Source organism: Mesocricetus auratus, unplaced genomic scaffold (genome assembly GCF_017639785.1).
Source record: "Mesocricetus auratus isolate SY011 unplaced genomic scaffold, BCM_Maur_2.0 Super-Scaffold_100042, whole genome shotgun sequence".
Classification (NCBI taxonomy): Eukaryota; Metazoa; Chordata; class Mammalia; order Rodentia; family Cricetidae; genus Mesocricetus; species Mesocricetus auratus.
The window spans coordinates 2,063,696-2,089,045 of record NW_024429219.1 but is presented as its reverse complement, the minus strand read 5'-3'; the positions used below and the strand labels follow the sequence as shown (position 1 = coordinate 2,089,045).

General features: G+C 56.6%; 1 protein-coding gene across 4 annotated transcripts in view; it reads left to right on the top strand.

The window, feature by feature from the left end:
• Positions 1–25,350, top strand: part of Megf6 (multiple EGF like domains 6) — a 103,349-nt gene that overhangs the window by 42,794 nt on the left and 35,205 nt on the right. For 3 of the 4 annotated variants that reach the window (XR_002384812.2, XM_040734927.1, XM_005079372.4), the window contains exon 4: positions 8,468–8,590. Coding sequence is in view for 3 of the 4 variants with exons in the window: in XM_040734927.1 (XP_040590861.1) it covers positions 8,468–8,590 (123 nt within the window). In the remaining variant the exon portion in view is untranslated. Of the gene's footprint in view, positions 1–8,467; positions 8,591–23,034; positions 23,363–25,350 lie in introns of those variants that run through there. The other variant, XM_021232520.2, reaches the window with a different exon arrangement.

The window sequence follows — 25,350 nt, the reverse complement described above, 5'->3', positions numbered from 1 at the left end:
TTTGAATGTCCCATTTCTGTGCCTTGGCTATAGTTCTGAGAAGTGGGCCTCCTGCTTTAAGGGAAGTAAGCAGGAAAGGCCCAGCATGGCTTGGGGTTCTGCCTGTCCTATCTGTACTCCGAGGAAGCATGAGCAAGCCAAGGGGTGTGGGCCAGCATCCCCCCCCCCAGCCAGCGAACTGGCAACTAGTACCCCTAGCTGATCTCAGAGCCCCTGGCTTTAGGACAGAGGTTTGGAAGATGCGATCAATTTTACAACCTTTTTTTTTTTTGAGACAGGGTTTCTCTGTGTAGCTTTTGTAAACCAGGCTGGTCTCCAACTCACAGAGATCCACCAGCCTCTGCCTCCCGAGTGCTGGGATTAAAGGCGTGTGCCACCAACGCCCAGCTAGAGGGAGAGGTTGGCCATGATTCCCCAAGGGGAAGAATGAAAACTAGGCATGGCAAAGAAGTGACTGTGGCTTTGGAGGCCGAGGTTGGAGTGACTTGGGGGAAAATGGGAACCGGTGTGGGTGGGGGGGCTCCGGTGCCTGAGGTTCTAGAGGAAGTATGAGACCCCCTGGCCCATGCCCTAACTTAGCTTAGTGATAGGGTATAGGCTCATTGACCATTAGAGCCGAGAGTGAACAAAATCATTGTTTGTGCTACCTGGTTAGTGGTATTTTGAAAAACATTTAAATTTTATTTGTATGAGTGTTTTGCCTGCGTGTGTGTGTGTGTGTGTGTGTGTGTGTGTGTGTGTGTGTGTGTGTGTGTGTGTGTGTGTGTACGCTTGATGCCTGTGGAGGGCAGAAGAGGGTGCCGGATTCCCTGTAAATGGAGTTATAGACCATGTGGTGCTGAGAACCAACCTGGGCCCTCTGTAAGACTGGTCAGTGCTCTTAACTGAGCCACTTCCGGAGCCCCGGTTGGTGGCACTTTGAGACAGTAGTGGCGGGAACTACCCCTCTAACTCCGGGGACCTTGAAGCCCCCGCCTGACCCCCCAGGTACATCATTATCAGCCCCTGGTCCAGACCAGGCCCTAGGCTGTCTCAGCTCTGCCTGTGCCAGGCACCCGTGAGCTCGCACTTCCCTTCCAGTCTGGCTGGGCTGGCTCCCCAGACCCTACCTCACCCCTGCTGCCTTACCTTCCACAGAGGGCTACCACTGAGAGCAGCCCCCCTTGTCACCAGCCGAGCAGCACTGCTAACCACCCAGTCACTGTCATTGTCATTTCCTGTGTCCCCAAGGCTGGCCTAGGTCACTGTCTTCCTAAAAAGATCTGTTTCCATGTCCCCGAGGCCAGACACCTGCCACGGTGTTTGGCAGGGTGCGCAGGAAGGGAGGCATGGCGGCTTCCTGGGGCTAGGTGTGTGTTTGGGGGGGCACGTGGGTGCTCAGCCCCACCTAAGCAAGCAACACCTTCACCCAAGCAACACCCCTGAGCTTGTTCAGCCAGGAGAGCTGAGCGGGCATGTCGGCCCTGCAGAGCAAGCTTGCACAGAGGTTCCCAATTGTCCCACTGCGCCCCTGGGGAAGGAGGGGCCCATCCGGGCTCTGAAGAGGAACATTCCTAGGGAGGAACATTCCTGGGGAGGGTAGAAAAGAGGCCCAGCCAGTGCAACTGTCCCAGATCAGAGTCTCCTGGAGTGTTGCTGGCTGAAGGGATGTCCCTGGGATTGTCTGTCTGTCTGGCACAGCAAAGTTGAGGGGCTGCCCACCCCCTCAGGGGAGATGCCTCTCCAGACCTTCCAGGATCAGGTTCTTTCTGAAGCCCCTTGATCCTGCAGCCCCTCGCCTTTCCTCTGGGGCTGACTCTAGGCCAGCTGGTTTGCATCAGCTCTTGGCTGAGACTCAGGGAGCGGCCTCGGCCTGTCTGGGTGACACCTGGCTGGCTATAGGAAGAGGGGATTCTTGGCCTCATAAATCCTGGCTCCTGACAGGCAGCCCGAGGCTTCAGGTGGGTAGACAGGATCAGGTAGAACCCTGGTCCTGGCTGTCGCCCCTATCCAGTGGGTGTGGGCAGCCCCTTTGGGTGTCCCAACCCATGTTCTGTACAGCAAGGGCCTCCTGGTCTGGGGAGCTCTTCTTCACAGGCTTGTGTGTGTGTGTGTGTGTGTGTGTGTGTGTGTGGTGTGGTGTGGTGTGTGTGGTGTGTACATGTGTGTGTGTGGTGTGTATGTATGTGTGTGTACATGTGTGTGTATGTGTGGTTTGTGTATGGTGTGTATGTGTGTATGGTGTGTGATGTGTGTGTATGTGTATATGTTGTGTGTATGATGTGTGTATGTGTGTGGTGTGTACATGTGTGTGTGTATGTGTGTGTGATTTGTGTCTGGTGTGTATGTGTGTATGGTATGTGTGTATGTGTGTGGTGTGTACATGTGTGTGTATGTGTGTGTGGTTTGTGTCTGGTGTGTATGTGTGTATGGTATGTATGTATGTGTGTGTTGTGTTTGTGGTGTGTGTGGTGTGTTTGTGTGTGGTGTGTGTGTATGTGTGTGGTGTGTGTGTATGTGTGTGGTGTGTGTGGTGTGTGTGTGTGTGGTGTGTTTGTACATGTGGTTTGTGTGTGTTGTGTGTGTGTTCTGTGTGTATGGTGTGTGTAGCGTGTGTGTGCATGTGTGGTGTGTTTGTGTGTGTGGTGTGTGTGTATGGTGTGTATGTGGTGTGTGGTGTGTTTGTGTGTGTGTTGTGTGTGTGGTGTGTGTATGTGTGTGTTGAGTGTGTGTATGGTGTGTGTGGCGTGTGTGCGCATGTGTGGTGTGTTTGTGTGTGTGGTGTATGTGTGTATGTGTGGTGTGTGTGTAGTAGTGAGGGCACATCTTTTGGCTGAGTCCTCCCTTTTACTGCTCCTGGAGATTTCTAGGAAGGATGTATTGATATGCCAAGAGCCCGGTTGTGAGGTGACCAGGTCATACGCAGTGCTGTCTAGTGAGAGTAGCCAAGGGCAGGCCTAGGTCCTGCAGGAAGGTCCCATAGGCTCTTTAAGTCTCTTCCTCAAGGTGAGAGGGCTGGCGACCCCGGGAGTCCAGCAGGAGGCAGGGGGGGCCTCCCCTGTGCTTCTGGAAGGGACCGTGTCAGGTGGGCTTGCTGCTAGTCCTCCGGGCATCTGGGGAGCTGAGCTGGATGACTGAGGCAGGCTGCCTGCCCATCAAGCTCCTCCCCGCACACCGTGGCTCCTGTTGTTCTTGGGCGTCTCCCGGGTCGTCTTTTCGGGTCCCCCACTCTTCCTGGGCTCTATTCTAGACCCGTCACGTTGCAGCTCTGGTTCCAGCCCCAGATACTTTAATGCTGCCGTTGTCCTCACAGCCCTCTCTGGGTCCTGGTCACTAGTTTTCTCTTCAGAGCCTGGAGTTTGGAGAAGACAGCTGCCTGGGGTAGGGAGGGGTAGGGGCAGATGAAGCCAGGGTCATAGGCACCAGTGTGGCCGGGCTTGGATTCGTGTCCAACCCTTCTATGGCTGGGGGCAGGGTGCTAAGCAGGCTGTGTCCCCAGTGGTGACGTGCGGGAGGTGCCAAGGACCGGGCCACAGTGCCACCGATGCAGAGCAAGGTTCCTGAGTCGTAACCTGATTGTGATGTCCAGCTTGGGGTCCAGTGGGTTCCTGAGTGGTAACCTGACTCCAGCTTGGGGTCCAGTGCAGATGGGTGGCGTGTTGCCTGCCCAAGCCATTTGGCCCCTTGGGACTCCACATCTAGTGTGGAGTTGGGGAGGGGGTATCTTGTAAGTGCCAGTTCCCAGATGATGACCCGTGAGCAGGGACTGTCTCCATACAGCTGCTTCTCGTGGCGGGGCGGTGGGGGAGACACAGCCTCTCCCCTTGTCCCCAACCCTGGCCTCTTCCCCCTTCCAGTTACTCTGATGGTCCCTGTACAGGACATTGTGTGAAGGTTGCCTTCACCCTGTGGGGTGTGTGCGGGGAGTGGGGGAATGTGTTGGGGTAAGGAGAGGCGGCGGTGTCCTGTCCTTGGCCGGCTGTTTGCTGAAGGCCCCTCTGGGCTGGAACGACACGTTGAAGCCAGCCTTGACCAGGAGGAGAGGAAGCCTGGGCATCCTGGAGACAGACAGACATCCCTGGTGGTAGTGGTGGTGGTGGTGGTGGTGTTCCAAGCTGACTTGCCAGAGTTCCATCTATCACGCAGCTGCTGTTGGGGCCTGAGGGACGTGTAGATACAGCCCAACCCGGGACCTGGTCTTGTACTGTTCTTGGTGTTTTTGCTTAGAACTGCTTCTCCAGCGGGGAGGGGAGTTAGTCCCCCCTCATATCACACCTCCTCCTGGAACCTCCTCGCGGCCCTGCCACTCCCGGCAACCTCCATCCTAGATGATTAATGACGGTCGAGTGGGCCAAGCATGGAGTGTGTCCCCTGGGGTCACACAGCCTTGGCTGTTTGTCTGGGCTTCCTAGAACTAGGCTTCGGTCCCCTGCGGTGGGCCCCTCTAAAAAGCCCCACGGCGTCTCGCTGCATTGAGGGGGGCTGGTGCCCAGGTCTGGCAGGACCGAATCTGTGAGGCAGTGGCCACAGCCTTGTCTCTGCCCAATGGAGATGCTGTGTGTGTCGATGCTGCAGACTCTCTCCTGGCTGGGGAAGGCCAACCCCCCGAGAGCCGCACCCATGTACCCTTTAGCATCTCCCGGTAATGGATGTACAGGCGAGGGCCCGCCAAGCCTTGTCAGGCTGGGCGCCAAGATGCCGAGGTGTCTTTTTTTTTTTTTTTTTTTTTGAGGCAGGGTTTCTCTGTATTGTTTTGGAGGCTGTCCTGGAACTCGCTCTGTAGACCAGGCTGGCCTCGAACTCACAGAGATCCGCCTGCCTCTGCCTCCCGAGTGCTGGGATTAAAGGCGTGCACCATCAACGCCCGGCTGATGCCAAGGTGTCTTAAGCGGCTTGATGCTCACCTGCATTGTAGTCACTGTCCTGGGGCCCCCGAAGCAGTGGGGCCCACCCGGTGCGAAGAGCACTCCCTTTTCTGTTTAAATCGAGGTGGACTTCACGCTACGAGAATCACTTACACTACAAGAATCAGCCCCTTTGGGCTCGGGTTTCGGTGGCACCTGTCAGCATTTCTGGCGCGGTGAGGCCATGATGCTCTCACCCTCCAGTGCTGTTTGTTGCCTTGGTGGAGGGCCCTGTCGTCAGTGGCGGCTCCCACACAGCTTTTCCTGTAGACACGCCCCCTGAGGGTACCAGGCACTGTGACCCTCATTGTTATTCCAAGCTCAGGGCTTTTCCTGTAGACACATGCCCTCTGGAGGTTCTGAGCTGCCATGGACATTCCCACCCTGGTGCCCGCTTGACCAAGGCCTGGCCTTGTGAGGTCCCCTAACCTGGATCCAGGGTCTGTACAGTGCTAAGAGAGAACCTTGGTGTGTGACCCTGACCTGTGAGTCCCCACTGGCCTCCCCTCCAGCTTCCCACACAGTGGTGGCATCTGTCTTTGTGTGTGTGATTTCTGTCTTTGCGTGTTGTGATCTGTCCCGTGCTAATAGCGTCGGGCAGTGTGTAGCCCCTGGGACCGGCTCCTGGCACTTCTCACAACGTGGGAAACCCGTAGGGGGCTGCTCTGAGGATTGACGTTGGCTTGGGGGGATGCAAAGAGGAAGGTGAAGGTATTCCCTAGGGGGTGTCCTAGTGGTCCATCTCGGGGACATCTAGTGGGCCATGGGGTTGCTGCAGTGGACTGTGGAGGTGTCTTAGCCTTCGGGAGTGGGGCCGGGGACCGTCCTTGAGAAAGGTAGGAGCATCCTATTGAGCCATGAGTGGAGTCCAAGGGGGCCAAGGTTCAGGTTTTTTTCTTTTGTTTTGCAAAGGAACATAAGGGTCGCATATTATTGTCTTGAAATGACAATCCTTGGCCATCAGAATCAGCATCAGGGGTGGTGCAAGCCAGGACTGCAGGCTACTTGGTGGGTCCCTGTGCTAGGCGCTAGGTCTGCCTCCAGTGGATTCAGCGGTGAGGTCTCTAGCTTCAGGTCACCCGTGTGTGCCTGCCTGCCTGCCAGTGCCACAGCCTCCGGGCCGTATTGATTTCAGAGGGTTTCATGAAAGCGCCTACCCAAAGCATGGAAACCCTGTGTCTGTAGCCAGCGACCCCGGATAGCCAGGGCATTGCAGACGTGGAACAGTTTGCACATGTGTCACTAAGAACTTGAAATGTAGCATTGGCGGGGGGAGGCACCTTCCTCAGCTGTCCCCCACCCCTGACATGCCTCCATCACTTCCCAGACAGCCAGCTGACCCTGGCTATGTGCATAGAAGGTTGCTCAGCTCGGGGGACCTGACCACTCTGCCCTGCTGTCCTGCTTCCCTGGTTGTGACAAAGATTGTCAGAGCCTGGGAGGGAGAGTAGGGGTGAGTGTTCTGGCTTCTGTCCTGGAGCTCTTATGTGTAGAATTTGTGTAGCCTTTGCTGTTTCCCGCAGCCCCCCCCCGTGGGCCTGGGCTGGAGACAGAGGAACCCTGGGGTGGGTGGGGGTCAGATCTTCTCTGAGGATTACATACACAGTTACGGATGATTCCCCCCAGGGCAGATGATGAGAGCAGAGCTCAGGCTAGCCCAGTAGTGAAGGGAAATACTCAGGGGTGCTATGGTGACAGGGCAGCAAGTGTCTATCCCGGGTACCAGGCACTGTGACCCTCATTGTTATGCCAAGCTGTAGACATGCCCCCTGAGGTTCTGAGCTGACATGGACATTCTCACCCTGGTGCCCGCTTGACCAAGGCCTGGCCTTGTGAGATCCCCTAACCTGGATCCAGGGTTTGTACAGTGCTAAGAGAGAACCTTGGTGTGTGACCCTGCCCTGTGAGTCCCCACTGGCCTCCCCTCCAGCTTCCCGCACAGTGGTCTGAATGACAGGACGGGCCTCAGAAGCTGTGTCGCGCCCTCATATCCTGGCCCGCCAGCCTGGCTTCGGTGTTGTCTCGTCAGGCCAGCAGACAGGGGACCCTAGGGGCACCCCAGCCGTGACCTCCGCTGAGACTCTGTGTAACTCCCCAGGAATTCCTAGGAAATTCCCACTGTAGACTTTGCAGGGCTGGTGGTGGCTACATTCCAAGACTCCAGAGGCAGCAGCTGGACAGTGTCCTTTGGCCAGCCACTATTCTCATGGGCCTGTGGGTATCTCTGAGGCCCTGAGCTTAGAGGCGGGAGGTTCTTCTAGAGGACCTCCTGAGGAGATGCGAAAGATACTAGGGCCACTGGGCAAGCCTTGGGTTGTCTCAGGCCTCAGCGTCTACGCCTGGTTCTGTCTACTAGGTAGTAGCTGGGCAGGGTTTGACCTCCTTCCCAGCAATTGCAGATGGCAGGTGGAGTAAAGGTTTATCCTTGTGTGCCCGTGACACAAACTAATAAAAGGTCCAGAGGCTGATCCTGGGGTTCAAGCCTCAAGCTGAAGATCAGAAAAGCAAAGCAGCCGGCCACTAGCTTCTTACTTACCTTGGCCTCAGGCTGGATGGGCCGCTCCCGCCTCCGCGAGCTCTCACCAAGCCTCAGACTGTACCCTTGCCTCAGCGTGACTGGTGGACAAACGTCTCCCTGGGACCTTGCTTCTGCAAATCATAAACAGTGTATCACCACAGTGCCTGTGACATGCTGGGGTGCCCTTGCCCCAAACCTGCCTCGAAATTACATGGGGGAGAGCCTCAGCCTTTGTGGGTTAGTGGTTGGGGACACTAGAGGAGCCTCCCTGGACGCAACTGAGGCAGTCTGAACAGGCTGGTGGGCAGAGTCGCTAGAAACTGACTCCACGCATGATGGCCTACACACTTGTAAGGCGTCCTGGATCCCTCTGGACCCCACCCCCTCTCCCCCCAGAACCCTGGTCCCTTCAGTCCCAGGCTAACCAGATTGGGTGGCAGTTGAAACACTGTTGCTTCTGTGTAAGACTGAGCCCAGGCAGGAGTCTTCGTCTCAGCTGTCCACAGACCTACTCAGAGTAGCCGCCCGTGCTCTGTACCCTCGGGAGCTGGTGGAGGAAAAGGAGCCGTGGGCTCAGGGCCTGGCAAGTATGGGTCCCGCAACTTTGGCTCCGTGCTCATTGCCTTCCCTAACCTGACACAGCTCCGCCAGGTCATAGGGGCGTGGAGGGAGACCAGAGCTGCCATGGTGGGACCCAGGGTGTTGAGTCCATTGGCAAGGTCCTGGCAGCTGCAAAGAGGGGTCCTGTGGGGTCCCCCAAGCTTCAGAGCAAAGGGAGGCTGCTTTCTTTGGGAAAGCACAGGTGGTCCACCGGAGCACGCAGGATGCCCTGGGGGCTACACCCCTGCTCTAGAAAGTCAGATCCTCTTTGGATGAGATGCTCAGATGGCGTCCTGTAGACCCGTTACACCGGATGCTAGGGAGAAGTGGGGGGGGATGGCAGTATGGCTCTTGGTCTGTTCATTGGGTCCCCCTTGGGGGCCTGTCCTCTTAGCTAATGCCCCCCTATCCCCTGGGGGACGCTGAGTTTCCACGGCTAAATGCTCATCTGCCTTTCTCGCCACAGATGTAGATGAGTGTGCCAATGCCAATGGGGGCTGTGAAGGCCCTTGCTGCAACACCGTGGGTGGTTTCTACTGCCGCTGTCCGCCTGGCCACCAGCTGCAGGGTGACGGCAAAACCTGCCAAGGTATGACCTGTCCCGTTGCTCTGCTCTGGGAAGGGGAGGGGGGAGGGGGGTGGTAAGAGCCAGGGGCAAGCCCAAGCTTAGTACTAGGTGCTGAGTCCCCATGGGGGAAGGGCCGCATCCCTGTGGGATGCCAGGCGGCACCCATAGGAGCCTCGCCTGCCTGTCAGGGACTGTCAGAGGCCTGGGGCTGGAAGCAACTTGGACGGGCTCTGTAACCCCGCCCCAGCATTGCTGGTAGGCAGCCAGCAAAAATCAAGACCAGACAAAAGGCAATCCTGGGGGAGACACAGGGAACAAGAGGGGAGGAGGACAGAGAGGGGGGAGGGGGCCAGGAGGATGGAGGGGGCCCTGCTGTCCCCAAGCCCCTCGTTCTCTGGCTGCCCTGGCATCTGAACCCAGGGCTGGGTTTGAATAGCTGAGTCTCTTGGATCGTCTGGGGCCATCAGTGGTCAGGGTTCTGGGCCTGGGTGAACAGCCTGTCCCTCTGCTCTCTCTCTATCAGGTGGTCACTTGTCATCTTTTGCCCCAGCCCCAGTTAAGTGTCACACCGTCTCCAGCCCTCCCAACCACCCATCTGTGAACCATCTGCCCACACGTGGAGGCCTAGTCTGCTGGACTTTGGGTGGGGAGAGGCACTGAGACGTAGGGGCTGCGGCTGGGGGTGGGGGGTGGGGGAGTGTCCGCTCTGTGTGAGACATTCTGGAACAGATTCCCATGCTCTCCCTTCGAACTTGTTCCTTATGGCCAGCGGGAGGTCGGAGGTGGGGGATGTTGCTGTGACCTAGGGTCATGTCCCAGGCCATGGGGCAGTGCTAGGCCTGCACCTCCGTGCGTGTAGCCTGAAAAAGGAAGCATGGGTTTGGAGTTGAAGGTCAGCATCCCAGGAGATCAGGGTTAATGACTGTGCCAGTGTCCCCATGCCCATGTCCCCAGTCCCCCTTTAGAGCTGAGACATCTGCTTGCAGGTCCACTTGGTTCCCCCCCCCCACCACCCACCCCCCACCCCCTGCCCAGGACTTCTTGCCAGCAGAGATTTGGGGCTTAGGTTGGCACCAGCATTAGAGATGGATCCGTGATTCGAGGTGGCATCGTAAGTCAATTCTAGGGAGCAGCTCGCCCTACCCTGTTCTTGTATCTCTGTGACATGGCTGTACATATGGGGCAGAGTCCCCCACTGTGACCCATAGATGCATCCTAGGAGGAGACTGACAGGTCCCTGTCAGTCACAGATCCTAGAGAGCCACCTTCATCACCTTAGTAAGCCTGGCGGGGGCGGGGGGTGCGGTTATCTTCCTCTGAAAGGAGGGAGTGCTCGCTGCTAAGCTGGTTTGAGGAGGAGACTGAAGGGCGTGGTTCTGTCCTGACCCTGGACAGCTTGCCGTGAGCCAGTTCATCTAACCAAGTGTTGGTTATATGCCCCCCCACCCCCACCCCACGTGCCACCTGCCCCGCAGCCCCCTTCCCATGGCCGCTTCTTCCTCTCCCAAGAGGGAATCGGGCTCTCGGCCCTGTGACTTCCCAGATGGGGCTGGCCTGAGGCAACCGATTGCCCACGGGCCCCCAGACCCGACTGGGAGTCTGGAACCCCTCTCTTCAGTGGTATACGGAACACCAGGTCAAGGAAGGGAAGACTCCCGGTATTCCCATGCTCTGGTCCTCCTCCTGGAGTGTGTGGCATTTATCCATGTGGCTGGCTGGCCAGTGCCTGGCCTGACCAAGCAGTCACTTGTGCTGGTGTCTACCTATCTGGCAGCTCTTACACAAGGGTAGATAACCCAGAGTTACCCCTGTCTCTGGGGCAGGCCGTAATGCGCCAGGCATAGGGTCTCTTCGGAGCCTGCAGGGAAGGCCCAGCATAGTCTTGAAGACACCCCCCCCACACACAGACATCAGCGTGTGGGCCAAAGAACCCAGCGTCAGGATGAAATGGTGCTTGGGGTGGCGTGTTTCTTGCCACCCAGGGCTCTCCCTGCCCAGCCGTCCTGCTCCAGATTTTGGTCAGTTGCTTTGGCGGTGATGCAATGGGTCTCAGACCTTGGCTCTGCTGGCCCCATACTTCTTACAGCCCAGGAGAGCGGGGCGGAAGCTCTACCGTGGGGTTCCAGGCGGGCATGTGTTAAGGCACGGGGAAGGATGACCCCCCCCCCAAAAGACCCCACAGAGCCCCGGAGAAAGAACTGCCGCCTTCATCCCGTTTACATCTGTCCAGTCTGGCAGAGGGATGCTCTTGGGTGTGTATCGGGACTTGCTTCCCATCCTCTCCCTCCCAGAAGCTGGAGTTTGTAGCGGCATGTACCCTGGGGCAGGTGTGTGGCGTTGATGACCATCCCGGTGGGACGTGAACATCTGGGAGCTGAGCTCGGTGCCAGCAATCCAACCAGGCTAGCCTCCACTTGCGCGCCCCGGGCATGAGGTAGAAAGAAATCAGAGAAGAGTGATGAGCCAGGGCCAAAGCTGGCCGCCCGTGGATGCTGCTGGACTTGGGCCAGGCAAGCACACTCCGCCACTAAGCTATACCCCGAGCCCTCTTTGAGATGGGGGCCTGACTAAATTTCCCAGGCTCTCTTGGATCTCACTCTGTCGCCCAGGCAGGCCTGGAACGTGAGATCTTCCCAACTTAGCCTCCTGATTATCTGGGGTTGTGGGCCTGTGGTTCCAAGCTCTGCTTCTGTTCCTTTAATGAGATATTGGAGTCTCTGTTTGGGGACCCTGAGGGTAGACCAGGTCCTTGCCTTCTGGCTGAGGTGGGTAGAGGCGGTGGCATGGCCAGATGGCCGAGTCTTGGGCAGGGGATGGGTTGGCCTCAGACCTTGCATTCCAGCAGCACCCGCCTTCTCTCTCCTTCCTGTCTCTTCCCTGGTCCCACTCCCCCTTTGCTCCCCCCCCCACACTGTGGGGTTCATGTCCCAGCTCAAGTTTGGGATGATTGGAGTTCTAAGTCACCTCATGGCCAAGGGGCCTCTACTGAGAGCCAGGAGCCTGCTGTGTTTTTTGTGTGTGTGTGTGTTCCCTGCCAGCCCAGCCTCCTCTGGCAAGTAAGAGAGGCAGCATAGCTCGCGGGGAGGGGAGGGGTGGCAGCCTGTGTGTGTGAGCACAGGCCGTGTAGGAAATGAAGACATCCCAGGAGGGAAGGACGGCCTTGCCTGCTCACGCGGCAGGGAGGTGTGTGCAGAGTTGATGGTGGGGTGAGCCCAGAAACCGCTGTGAGTGATGAATAGCCGCTGTAAAAAACTGAGTACTGGCTTGGGAGTCTGGCCGGAGGTATCTTGGCCCCGGGGCCCCGAGACCTGGTCCAGGCTGGTGTACGTCATGTTTTGGGACACTCTGCTGGGGCCAGGGCTGAGTCCAATCAGCTGGACTGGGTAGCCAGAGTGACACTAGCCGCTGCTTCTGCCATGCTGGGTGGGAACTGGCCTCTGCTCTGGACTAGCCCTGAATAGGTAGGCCCCAGGCCCATGTGCGATAGGCCTACCTTTGGTGAGACCCATTTTTATCTGCTGCTGGGTGTGTGAATGCATGTTTGCATGTTTGTGTGTGTGTGTGCATGCGCGTGAGTGTGCGTGTGTGTGTGTGTGTGTGTGTGTGTGTGTGTGTGTCTGTGCAACAAAAGAGGATGGGCAGGATTCTCAGCTCCTAAGTCACTAGAGGACTCAGAGGACACGGTTGGAGGCTGAGGCCTGCATCACTCCAGCAGACTGCCGGTCCCCAGGCCAGTATTAGCGGCAGATCGTGGACAGGGGAGGGGCTCTGAGGATGGCCAGCCTTTGACCTGGGCTGTCACCTCCTCTGTCTTCCCTTTACCTGGGTCCTGATGGGGGCAGGTCCTACATCAGGCCTGGGGCTTCTGGCAAGTTCAGGCAAGCTCCAAAAGCCACAGTTTCCTTTCCCTTGCTTCCTGCCTGGGCTGCCCTCTGGCTTGGAGCTCATTTCTTTTCTTTTCTCTCTTTTTTTTTCCAGACAGCCCTGGCTGTCCCTGGAACTCGCTTTGTAGACCAGGCTGGAACTCACAGAGATCCACCTGCTTCTGCCTCCCACATGTGCTGGGATTAAAGGCGTGCGCCACCACCATTGCCTGGTGGAGTTCATTTCTTAAGCGTTCCCATCTGTAAGATGGGTCCAGATCTTACATCAAACGGAGCGAATGGCCTGAAGACTCTTGTGGAGTTGAGTTGTACGGGGAGAGTTATTTTATCTTATTTTGAGAAGTTAGTGCTGTCAGGCGGGTGGCCAGGGCTTCTCATGTCGGGGTGGGGGGTGGGGTGGGGAGGATGGGGGCTTTGGGGAGGGTGGGAAGGTGAGGCTTGGGAGCCCTTTCTGGTTCAGGTCTGCAGGACTGCCCTCCTATTCAGGATAGGGCTTTGCAGGAGATGCCCCCAGCCCAGCCCAGTCCACTCCTGCCAGAAGATAAAGGAGACTGCGAAAGGGACCCCTGGTGCCCAGGACAGGGGCTGGGTGGGGCTTTCTCCAGGGGAAATGGACAGCTCTTCCCTGGGGGAGGCTTGGTCTTCTGTCTCAGTCCCTTCTCTTTCCCCCATCAGCTGTAGGGGTTTAAAGGTAGAGCTGGGATCACCATGGAATGTTCACGAGAAGCCTGTGGGCTCCAGGTCTTCTTGGACACTACGTCACTGTCCCCAAGGAGGCTCCCCCCAAACCAGGGTTCCCAAGGAGCCGTCTCACCCGCTCTCAGCTGTCACAGTGACTCCAGTCCCATTTCTGTCACACCCACTAATGCAGCCTTGTTGCCCGAGAGCTCCACCAGGTCCTCTCTGTCCCTAGGGAGACGAAGGAACGTGGGAAGTAAATTGCAGTTCTGATTAGGACAGTCTGACAGCGGTTGCAGTTCAGATTAGGACAGTCTGACGGCGGCTGACCCAGGCCAGCTGTACTGGTCCGCAGGCGGGGCCAGTGGTGCTGCTTTAGACCCCTATTCTTGTGCCCGGCACCTGGTGTGGCCGTATATTTGTCTGCACCTCCTTGGCAGTAGAGCCTTCTCGAACCCTCTTGCTATGCAGGGTCTGGACCCCGGGAAGCAGCATTCCTATGGAGTCTTCCCAAAGTCTTTAGTGCCTGTGGATTTTGTACTCCTTGGGGTAGCCTGGCCTCAGTGGACAGGAAGGACAGTGACTGAGATGCCCGCTATGCTCCTGGCACTCACAGGTACCATGTGGGATGGCGCTGGGCCACTGCTGACCCAGGCCCCTCTCTTTCCATCCCTCAGCTGTAGGGATTTTTTTTTTGAGACATGATTTCTCTGTATTGTCTTGGAGGCTGTCCTGGAACTCGCTCTGTTAGACCAGGCCGGCCTCAAACTCACAGAGATCCTCCTGCCTCTGCCTCCCGAGTGCTGGGATTAAAGGTGTGCATGCCACCACCGCCTGGCTGACAGTAGGGGTTTTAAAGGTAAAGCTGGGATGGTTATAGGCTGTTCCTGAGAACATTGTCCTCAAGGAGGCAGACATGCAGGGGAAGCCTCCCAAGTTTCACACAGGGGGGTAGCAGTGACTGCAAGAATCCCAAGCAGAGGGTATGGTGATGCCAGGGCTGGTGAAGTTCAGAGTGGCCTCAGGAGAGCCACAGGGTCCTGTCCTTGGATGCTTGCACGGCGTCTGCTCCCCCTGGGACCCTCTCCTTTCTCTCCGGGCCTTTGGGATGTAGGAGAGGTCCGTTTCTCTGGTCAGCAGTACCCGGCACGTAGCTGGTGTTTGCGTCTACCGATGTCCTCTGTGAACTTGGATGGTAAGTTTAACCTGCGGTGTTGGCCACATGAAGGGAGGTGGTTGCAAGGAAACCTGAAGTGAGCCTGTTGCTCCAGCCACCCTCTAAGGAAGACCCGAGTGCCATCTAGGAGGAAGAGGCCTCGCCAAATGCCAGTTCTGCCGGCTTCTGTCCTGGCTCAGCACGTAGCTCCCTGTTGAGTCAGTTCCTGCTGTTGATGGTGTACCAAATGAGGCACTTAGTTTAGCAGGGAGAGTCTCAGGCTGGGGGGATGTGGCCACACACCTGTGGGCCCTAGAGCTAGGCATGGGCCTGGCTCCCGGGCCACAGGCATTCATAGTCTTCTCCCTGTCAGGGCCAGAACGGGGGCTTTCCCAGTCCAGTGTCCTCTGGATATGGCAGGGAAACCCAACTACAAAATGCGATCCTTCCAGGCCGGTGGCGGGATTTCCAGGGACGTCCATGGCCAAGGCCTCCCTCCATCAGAGGTGCTGAGCGTTGAAGGTTCTCATTTCCCGTTGCTGGCACACACTTATTCCTCTGGTGAGCAAGCTGGCAGGTAGACTCTTGGTTGAGGCCAAGGCAGGAAAGCAATAGCCTTCAAGGTCACTACGTCGCCAGTGGCAATGGCAACAGCACAGAGGCTTGTCACACCTTCCCAAAGTCAAGAGCACTGGGGCCAGTTCTCCAGGGGACACCCCAGGGTAGGCAGGTGTAGCCTCTGGTAAACACCAACACCCTCCTTCTTGGCAGAAAGTACTGTGGGCTCAGGCAGACCCTGCAGAGGGAAGAGCTACATGTCATGAAGGTCTAGGTGTGAGTCCCCGAGTGCTGACGTGGGACAGCATGACTCGGGGTCCCTCAATCCTGGGGCTGGGGCTGTGTTAGAGCACTTGCCTAACATACCCAAAGCCTTGGGTTCAAATCCCCAGGACTACACGCATTTCATGGTGGCTTAAGCCTACAGTCTTTAGACTTGGGAGAAGGATGCAGGAGGATCAGAAGTTCAAGGTCACCCTCCTCTGCTTTTGAGGCCAGCTTGGGGCTGTAGAGACTGCCTCCTAATGAATAAACCAGCAAACAATAAATAAATAGAGCTTCATTCTCAAGCTAAGCCTATAGAAAGGAAGTAGACAGTACAACGGTAGGCCCCAAAGTGTTCTAGGAATCTTGGCTGGTATCCCGGGGGGAAGAAGACAAGTCTCCCCATTGAGAATATGACCATCAGACGATGCAGGCAAGATCTTGCCCTGGTTCTGGAAGCTTCTGCACTGGACTAGGGGGGTCTTCTGGGCTGGGGAAGGGAGGCTCCAGGCAACCCTTCTCTCGTGTCCTCCTGGTACCTCAGCTGGACTTCCTGGCTTTACTCCCTGGTGGTCTACTCGACTCCTGAGTAGACCAATAACTGGCGGATAGCAGGGATGCTGAGCTACCATAAAGCATGTCCTGTCTTGTGTAACCCGGAGCGACTCATTTCCTTTCATGTCTCCTGAAAGTGAAGCCGTCCGGCCCCTCCTGATTAGCAGATGGCTGGCAGGGCCTGGACCTCACGGCCAGCTCCAGGGCGGTGGGGGCGGGGTGGAGGCGGGCTGGGGGCGGGGACAGGTGAATCTCTGTACCTAGCCTCAGCATCATCTCTCCTCCACTTGGGTCCTCTGCCTCTATTCCCCTGCTGCGCCAATCTCTGCTTGCCCCAAGGCCTCGACTTGTTCCTGTGTGGACTCGTCTTCCGGCTGCTGTTTCTCCCATTGTGTTTGGTCTGAATGATGGCGGCACCTGCCACCCTGGCCTCGCTCTTCCCCCAAGGTATCCTGAGAAGTGAGTCTCAGCCCAGACCACCCTCCAATGCACACATACGGTTCTCTCACTACCCCCCTACTTCAGACCCTGCTGGGCGCAGCTAGACGCCTAGCTCCATCGAACCTTCAGACCCCAGAGTCCCATCCTAGAACCCTTTACAACTCCGGACTGCAGGAACAGGGGAACGGTCTGTAATTGGCTGCTATGGGACCCATGTACCCCTTAGGGCCAGTGTAGGGGTTAGAGGGAACAGGATACATACATGCATGCATGCATGCATGCATACATACATACATACATACATGCATATATTGAAGAGTAGGGGAAACCTTGGTGAGTCAGAGATCACTGATGCAACTCTTACACATGGATGCAGACTGTTTCTTAGAGTCTGGGTACCATGTATTCCAGTGGCCTTGGGCATGACAAGAGTTACATACCTGTGGGTATTGGGGGGTGGGGGCAGCAGTATCTGGGACCTCCTGCAGGTGCCCTGGAGGAGTTGGCTGCCAACCCTTGCCCTGGCATCCAGCAGGTGTAGGGAGGAGTGACTGTAGGGGCAGCTGGGCCATGGAGGTGACAGGTAGGCATCCTGTTGGTGGACTCACAGTCTGCTGGCACCTTCTGCTCTGCTGTGAGCCAGGCCCTGGGATCCAGGCACTCTGTCCAGGTCCCGACTTCACTGCCAGACCTCCTCTTCTTCCTTGCCTAGCAAGTTTGCACCTACCTGCTCATGCGTTCTGTATTCCTAAAAAAATGTCACTTCCAATAAGGCCAGGTCAGGCCCTACCTCAACTCAGGATGAGTCACTGATGTCAATTTGTCCCTTTCTCCTCTTAAGTGCAATGTGAGACTCAGGTGTCCATGATGACTGACCTCCCCCTAGGGTGTGAATGCATCCTTAGTAGGATGCCCATCATGGCCCTGTGTTCTCACGTAACCATAGGGAGAGAGGACCCAACAGCAGACAGCCACTGAGAAACTGACAACGCACACTGTGTGTGCATGGTCTGAGATCCTTGCATGGTCCTAGATCTGACCTTTGTAGTGCCTCACTGGCATTATTCTGGCCTTTGGGGGGGTCTTGGGTGCTTTGGGTGGGTTCAGTGTTCCCTGGGGTGTACTGCCTCTAGAAGAGGCCATGTGTCAAAGCTGCTCGCTCAGGAGGCCCTCCATCTGTAAGGACAGGGGCCGCTCTTAATTCCACCAGGCCCTGCCAGGAATGGCTACAGGCAGGGAAGGCAGCTGGATCCATTCTCCTTCCTCCGCTTGGGTGAGGAGCAGAGGCTGGTAATGGGTTTACCAGAAGGCTCACTCAGAATGATTCCAGGAGGCACAGCCAGGACCCTCTGTGCTCTGAGGCCAGGCGTGGGCCCTGGTACACTCTGCTCCTGAAATAACCTCCATACAGCGCAGTAGGAGAGGGCTTGGGAGGAATACTGCGGAGCCTGGGCTCTGTAGGGAAGCGAGCTGAGCTATATTTTGGCTGCAGACTGCAGACTGACCTCCTCTGGGGGCGAGAGGTCAGAAACAGTCAGCAGGTGCATATGCTGGCTGGGAAGGAGGTTTGAGGGTAAGAGGGGGTGGCGTTCTTGGCCTTAGAGCCCGAGTTCCTCTTTCCCATGCAGGTTCCATCCCAGTTCTGGTTTCTATTTCTGCTTCTCTGACAAAAAAAAAAAAAAGCCCTGATAAAAAGCATATTTGGCTGAAGAGCGGTGGTGCATGTCTTCAATCCTAGCACTCCCAAGGCAGATGGGAGGTGGATCTCTGTGAGTTTGAGGCCAGCCTGGTCTATGGAGCAAGTTTTAGGACAGCCAGAGCTGTTACACAGAGAAATCCTGTCTTGAAAAAACAAACACACATGCGCACACACACACACACACACACACACACACACACACACACACACACACAAACCCCAAAACCAAAAACAACAACAAAAAAGCAAAGTTGGGGGAAAGGATCTATTTTAACTCACAATTCCAGGTTGCAGTCCTAGCGGCAGAGCTTCAGACCGCTGGTCCCAACACATCCACAGTCAAGAGCAGAGAGAAATGATGCACATACATGCATGCATGCTTGCTTGCATACACGCATGCGTGCATACAAATCGGTGCTCAGCTGTCTCTCCACTCATGCAGCTCAGGCCCTGCTGTATAGGAAATAGCACCCCCTCCACCCCGACCCCAGGCTGAGTCTGCCTTCTCTGACTGACTCAACGAAGGCAGTCCTCCCGACATCTCCACGGGCCAGTCTGCACAGACAGTCCTTCACTGAGACTCTTCCCAGCGGATTCTGGGTCGTGTCCACCAAGGTAACCATCCCCAGCCCCTGTCTGGCCCTCCTCCCTGTGTAGCTGGAGATGCAGTTGGCATGAGCCTGGCCCTGTCCTGCTGACAGCCCACCCTGCTCTGTCCGCATGGGCTGTCTGCCCCTTTGCTGCTCCTGGAATAGACCCTCCGTTCACCTCTCCTGAGGTCCACCTGGGAGCATGCCTAGACAGCCCAGCACAGCGGGCGTGTGAAGATGCCTATGGACATCACTGCCTGTTTCACCACACACCTCTCCCCACCACGGGGTGGCTTAGGACCTCAGCTTTAGACCTCAGTACCGTCTCTAAAGGCCCCTGCCTCCTCCCCCCTCTCCTCTGTACCCCTCCCCTGCCTGCTGGGGAGTCGGTCGTGATGTTTCTTCGCCAGGTCAACACAGGCAGTTCCCCCCTGTGGGATATTGCCATGTGGGAGCATGGGCAGGGTGGGGAGTGAGCCTCATCTCTGGGAGTCATCTCTGAGCTCCTAGGAACCTGGACCTAAATAGACCCCACCACCACCCTCAGACATTATGCTTCTGTGCCCCCATACCTCACCCATTCTGTACTCAGCTGGGGCAGCCTGGGCACTGCTCATTTCTTTGGGGCCCAGTAACATGTACTTAAGGTGTTTGATATCCAAGTTTGGACCAGGATAAAGCCTTGGTAAAGGAATCATGGAGAGGGTATCCAAGGATGACACTAGGAGACAGACCCACAGAGCAGGAGCGGGGGCCCGTGGCTCTTAGCTCTTGGTGTCCCTGGGAGATGCCAATTCTGCCCCGCTGCCTAGAGTCAGAGGGCCTCCTGACTCTGGAGGAAGTAATGTTATTTGGGGGAGTCACTGTGGTATTTGGGGGGGGAATCAAGACAGAGGAAACTAGTGGTTGCTTGCTTGGGGAGGGAGCTGGGCTGACTGGGAGGTGGGAGTGGTCCCTGTTGCTGACACAGACATTCCATAGGCAGAGAGCCACAGCGGGTTTGCATCGGGAAGGCATTTTCCAAACAGCATCCAGACCCCAAAGTCCTGTGCCTGGATATGTTTAGTGACACTGAGGGGAGATGTTGGGGACAGTAGGGTGACTTTGCAAGTCCCTGGGCTGTTATTTGGGCCAGGCTAGACAGATGAGGGACATGGGAATGAGTGGCCCCAGTTTGGCTAGGGTATGAGCTGGAGTCAGTAGAAGAGGGAGTATGAAGTGAGGCCACCAGTGGTCCCAGACTGCGGGGGCTGAGGTCAGCATGCATGTGGCTACCCATGGATAGGGCCAATGCTGGAGTCTTTTGGCTTGTTCCAGGCCCGTCTGGCTGGCTCCCTTGAGATCTTTAGGGACTGATGGGGAAGGACAGATCCTTCAGGGATCAGCTCTGGACACTGTCATTGACTTAATGTTTAGTCTTGGGGGGGGTTGGCATTATTAGAGGACCTAGGGGTCAGACAGTCTGACCTCCCTACTCATGTCTACACTTTTTCCACAGGAGGGAGGGGCTGCCACTGTCACCCCTTACTGTAGAGGAAGAAACGGAGGCATAGACAGGTGTCATGGCTGGGGACTGGGCATGGGAAAGATAAGTAGCCATACATGGTGCTGCATGTGCAGTTGAGAACTCACATCTAGGTCTATAAACTGGGAACCAAGAAAGCTAACTTGAAGTGGCAAAGTCTTTTAAAATGGCCTAACACACCCTCTGATTATACAGCTCCCAGGGAGGTTATACCACCCAACCCTCTCTAAATGACCACTAGCTGGGGACCAAGTGTTCAAGGTTTACTTCAGCTTACAACTCTCAGGACACACTTGGTGACTGAAGTCTGGGCAGGAACTCAAAGCCAGCGACCTGGAGGCAGGAGCTGAAGCAGAGGCTGTTTGGCAAACTTTGCCTGAGGAGATGCAGCACCCACAGTGTCTCCTCCCACCACAGGCTAAGGTGTAGTTACTATCAGAGTCCCACTTGGACATCCCATGAGTTTTACTGGGGTCACTTACAGAAACATGGGTGAGGGGTTGCTTACAGTGGCAGAAATGACTCAAAGACAGCCGCGTCACCAAAGCCCACCCCGGCATGGGTGACAGATTGCAAAAAGCTTGGAACCTGGGGAACACGGCACAGCCTGCAGGCAGCTAGCTCAACAGGTTGGGGAGTGCCCTTTCTGGGTGCCTCAGTTGGCCTAAGCCCACCCCAGACAACTCAGCTGGTTTCTGCTTTCAAGCTGCTCTGCTTCTTCCAGGCACCTGTCTTCTCTGAGAGTCACTCTCCTCAAGTCTTGTTTATTCTTGGGAGGGAGGGGCCTAGTGAGTCTGGTCAGTTTCAGAGACTTCCTGAGGCTATTTTGTGTGGTTACTTTCTATCTTAAGGAGCTTCCCTACCAGATACAATGTTTCAATCTCGAGGAACCCACTACACAACGTCTGGCTGGCTTGCTGTATTTGCTTTTTTGTATCACCCTGGACCACCTGCCCAGGAACGGGAATAGCACCACCCATGCTGGATTGAGCCCTCCCACATAAATCTTTAATCAAGAAAATGCCCTGCAGGCCAATCTGATGGAGGCATTTTCTCAGTTGAGGCATGCACATTCTCTCTCTCTCTCTCTCTCTCTCTCTCTCTCTCTCTCTCTCTCTCTCTCTCTCTCTCACACACACACACACACACACACACACACAAAATAAAAAAGAACCACCCCCACAACCCCAAAACCCAAACAAAACAGGACAAGTGAGTAGTTCTGCTCTCTAGGGCCTTGAGTTCGGGAGGTGTCAGAGTTTTGCCTAAGCAGGTGTTTGTGTCACTTTGTCTGCCACTTCTCCCAGCTGTGACCCAAAGGGTGCCAGCAGAGGAAGCCCTGACTCACTGGTGAAGTGACTTGAGTTGACTCTTTTCCTGCCTCTGTGAGATGGCTACTGCCTCAGCCTCATCACATACTGGTCTGATGCAGCTAGAGCGCCCCCCACTACCTACCACCTTTTGGTAGCCAATGACTAAGTTGGGACCCTAGAGTCCCCATTGGCAAATGGGGTACATGTTCAATGGTAGCAAGCAGCGCCATACTATGAGAGTTGCCTGCCATCCAAGTCCTGCCCATGGCATGCTTGCTGGGGAGGGTTCTGGAAGCGTACCCCAAGGCAAGGGCTTGGTATCTCTGAGGTGTGCCACTCAGGGAAGTCAGGAGAGGGGGCTTACCCTGCAAACCAGCAGATCCCAGACAAGCATGTCTGCACTGTCATGCCCCGGCAGGTAGGTGATAGAGTAGGCTGGGCCCTGGATTCCAGACAGGACAGAACAGGTGGGACACTGGGGCTCTCAAGGCTGCTTCTTTCAGGGTCTCTACATTGTTGGGCAGGGCCACTGGTCAGCAGGGGCTTTTCTCTGCCATATATAGCCAGTGGGCCAGACTGTGGGTCGCAGACCTTTCCGGTCTATTGTCTGGTGACCCAGGGAGCATGAACCCTCTTCGTTCCTGGCAGCTGTGGCTAATGTCACCGTGAGCTCAGTGCCTATTTGGAGTCTTCAGAGGAGACACTGGTCACATCCAGGAGAGCAGATTTTGCTGTTAGGATGTCAAGGCAATGGCCTCCCTTGTGGGTTGCTGTCAGTGGCTTCCTGGAAGCAGGCACGGACAGGTGTCCTGCCGTCCCACCCTGGCTCAGGGACTCAGCCTAAATCTAGAGTTCCTTCCCAGCAGGGAATCACCTGATCACCAAGCCCCCTATCTTGTCAAGCATTCCCACCTTGCTAGGCACAGTTTTTCTCCATCTTCATTCAGGCCCTGGGGAGAGAGAGGGGGTCTGTGATTGAGAGGGTATATCAGAAAAAAGTTCAGGTTCAGGCTCAGGAAGCAATCTCCCACCCAAGCTGGAATCCCAGACCTGGTTCTCCGTGTGAGGTTGGTTGCAGGGCAGCTAGTTAAGAGCCTGAATGTGTGTCTTCTGGGACTCAGAGGGGGCATCTCCTGCAGACCCACGCCTGTGCGAGGGGCTGCCCCTTTTAGCTTGTCTGCTCTACTCACTAGCACTCTCCTCCTGCTGAGGGATGTGGGGACCCTATCCAGGCTGCTTTCACAGAGTTCAGTGAAGGGTGGGATAGACTGGGACACAGGGCTTTGTACTGTGGCCTCACGCAGCCCCGCCTCCTCTCACTCCCCACCAAGCCGCCTCTGCAGGGTCTCCCAGCCTTGCCAGGGTGGCTTCACTCTCTGCTTTGGTTTCTCTTCTGTGTCGGCCAGGATGCGGCGACTGTAGCCTGTGCAAGCTTGTGTGCCCATCTCTGTGTGAAGTTGCACGTCTGCGTGCGTCTTGTGTGTGCCTTTGTACGGCGGGCCTGTGTGTGTGTGTGTGTGTGTGTGTGTGTGTGTGTGTGTGTGTGTGTGTATGTGTGTGCGCCTGCGGTTTTGTGTGGGTTTGTGTCTCTGGACCATGGTTTGATTGCGAGTGCGCCGGCAGGAATGCATGGGGTGTGCTGTTGGCTGGGACCAGTTTGGCCCCCTTGGGGGAGGTTGGGCGGGGCTAGGAGTGGGGCGGGCTCCCTCTGGAGTCTGAGGATTTGGCCTTTACCTGCAAGGGGTGGAGGGAAAGTTGAGACCATAAAGGCAAAGGGGCGTGACATGCCAGACGCAGAGCTGCTCCTGGCCGGCACACAGCCCCAGTGCCTCGGAGGAGCTGGAGTGCATCCGACTGTCTGTGTCTGGGCTGGGTGTGCACTGGAGCTGGAGCCCTGATCTGTGAGCCCTGAACAAGACTCCTGAGCCCCAGGACGCCCACCGCTCCACAGACCCGGCATGGAGGCATCCCGGGGCTGGGGAGGGCTGGCTGTGCTCTGGTGCCTTGGGCTCCTGGGCAGCCTGGTGGTGGGTGTTGCCAGCACTCACTACCGCTATCTGTGGAGGAACTGCTACCCATGCCACCTGAGCCAGGCTGGCTACCCAGTGAGCACCGGTGACCAGAGGCCAGGTGGGCACCCCAGGAACAGGGGTGGGTGGGATCAGGATGGCCCTCCCTAGCACGCTCTCTTTGTTTCTCTCTCTCTCTCTTTTTGTTTATTTTTGTTTGATGTGCACGGGCATTTTGTCTGCATGTATGTATGTATGCATACTGTGTGTGCCTGCAGTGACCCCAGAGGCCAGAAGGGGGTGTCGGATCCCCTGGATCTGGAGTTACAGACAGGTGTGTGCCCTGTGTGGATTCTGGGAATCAGGGAATCAGATCCTCTGGATGAGAGAAAGCAAGTGATCCTAACCACCGTGCTGTCTGCCCCCTATTTCTTTTTTCAAAGTTTATGCCAGGCTTTGAGCATGGGGAGGAAGGGGGGCTGGGGAGCCAGAACTGGAAGGGCCCAACAGATGGTCACTACTGCTGAGACGGGACCCGCGTGTGTCCTGAGCAATCAGACCTTCCCATCCTGTAACAGCAGGGAGGTCACTTGATTGGAGGAGGGGAACCTTCCTTGCTTCTTGTGCTAAGCTTCCCGTGTCCCTCCGCCCCTCTGTATCAGCCACTCTGGGGGTCAGGGAGGTGCTTAGGGACCTCTTGGGGTTGCCTGTGTGAGTATGGCTGGTGTTATCATTTTGGCTCATGGGCCTCTCAGTTCCAGCCAGCAGGGTCACTTAGAGGCTCTGGGCTTGAGGCAAGGTCACCATGGGGATTAGATCCTCTTACTCTAGTTCACCCTGGAAGCTGGGATGGGTGCTTCTGAGCCAGCCTCCATCCACTCCATTTGGCTAAACAGAGCTTGGAACTGGGCACCCTCAGGAATGTGACCAGAGTCTGTGGTGCGGTCAGCTCCCAAGTGACTCATCACCCACACCGCAGGGGGGAGGCAAGGGCCGCTGGCGCTCCCAATCAAGCCCTCCCAGACTTGGGGTGTCCCTAGGGTGAGTCCCACTCAGACTTGGGGTGTCCCTGGGGTGAGTCCCACTCTTCCACACCTGGTAATCAGAAGCCGCCTCCTCTACTGTGTTACTCAACTCCAAGGGTCCCCAAAGCCCCCAACTCCAAGCAGACCCCTCACTCAGTGGCTTCGTCCCAGGCCAGGCTGGCCCGTCACTGCCTTGTAAGTGGCATTTGAGAGCCTGTGTAGCACCAGAAGGTCTCAGCTGGGCATGCCCAGGCTTTGGAGAACTTAGAGCACAGTGCATGCTCTGAGACTTTTACGGGGGGGGGGGGGATTGAGGGGTCAGCGGGAGGAGAGAGGATAGTGGAGCATGACTTTCAAGACTGAGAGCCTGGTGTCTTGCGTGTGGCAACAGGAGAGTCTCACTTGGTGCCTGGCAGAGTGGGCTTGCTGTCAAGGGCCCAGAGGTCTCCGTGTTTCCTGGAAGCCATGGTGACGCTTGAGAAAAACTCTGAGGTGGTTTCCGCTGAGGCAACATTTGGTGGCTGGCTACTCCCTTGCCTGTTGTTGGGCCAGGAGCTGGTGGGGTGGGTTACGGATCGGGGCCGCTGGTCTCTCCTGATGGCACCGCCAGCCTCAGCTTAGCAGGTACTCGCAGGCTGACCCAGCTTAGGTTGGCACGGTGATGTTACCATGTGGTGCTGACCTGTCATGAGACTGCCAAGTCCCCAGTCACTGGTCACAGCAGATGGGGGCAGAACTACTTAAAACGATTTTCCCAGTTCCCCCCGGCTGGATGGCTCTGCCCTGGTACTCTTGGGGATTCAGTGCCCAGTGGGTTTGCCTGTTATCAGACATAGCCCCCTGGAACAAGCGGGTTCCAGGTCATCTTGGCGTGTATCTCTGCTTCAGTTCTCCCCGGGTCAGCAGGAGGGTTGCCTGTGCTGCAGCTGCTGCATCCCAGCTGACCCTGCTCCTGGGAGCATCTCGGGGTGGCCCCCACTGCAGGTTCAGTGTGACTCCAGCCGCTCTGTCTCTGTGTGGGAAGTGTAGCACGGTCCTGGGGTGCGGGCCCGTGGGATGAGAAATTCCAGTGAGCGTAGCCTCT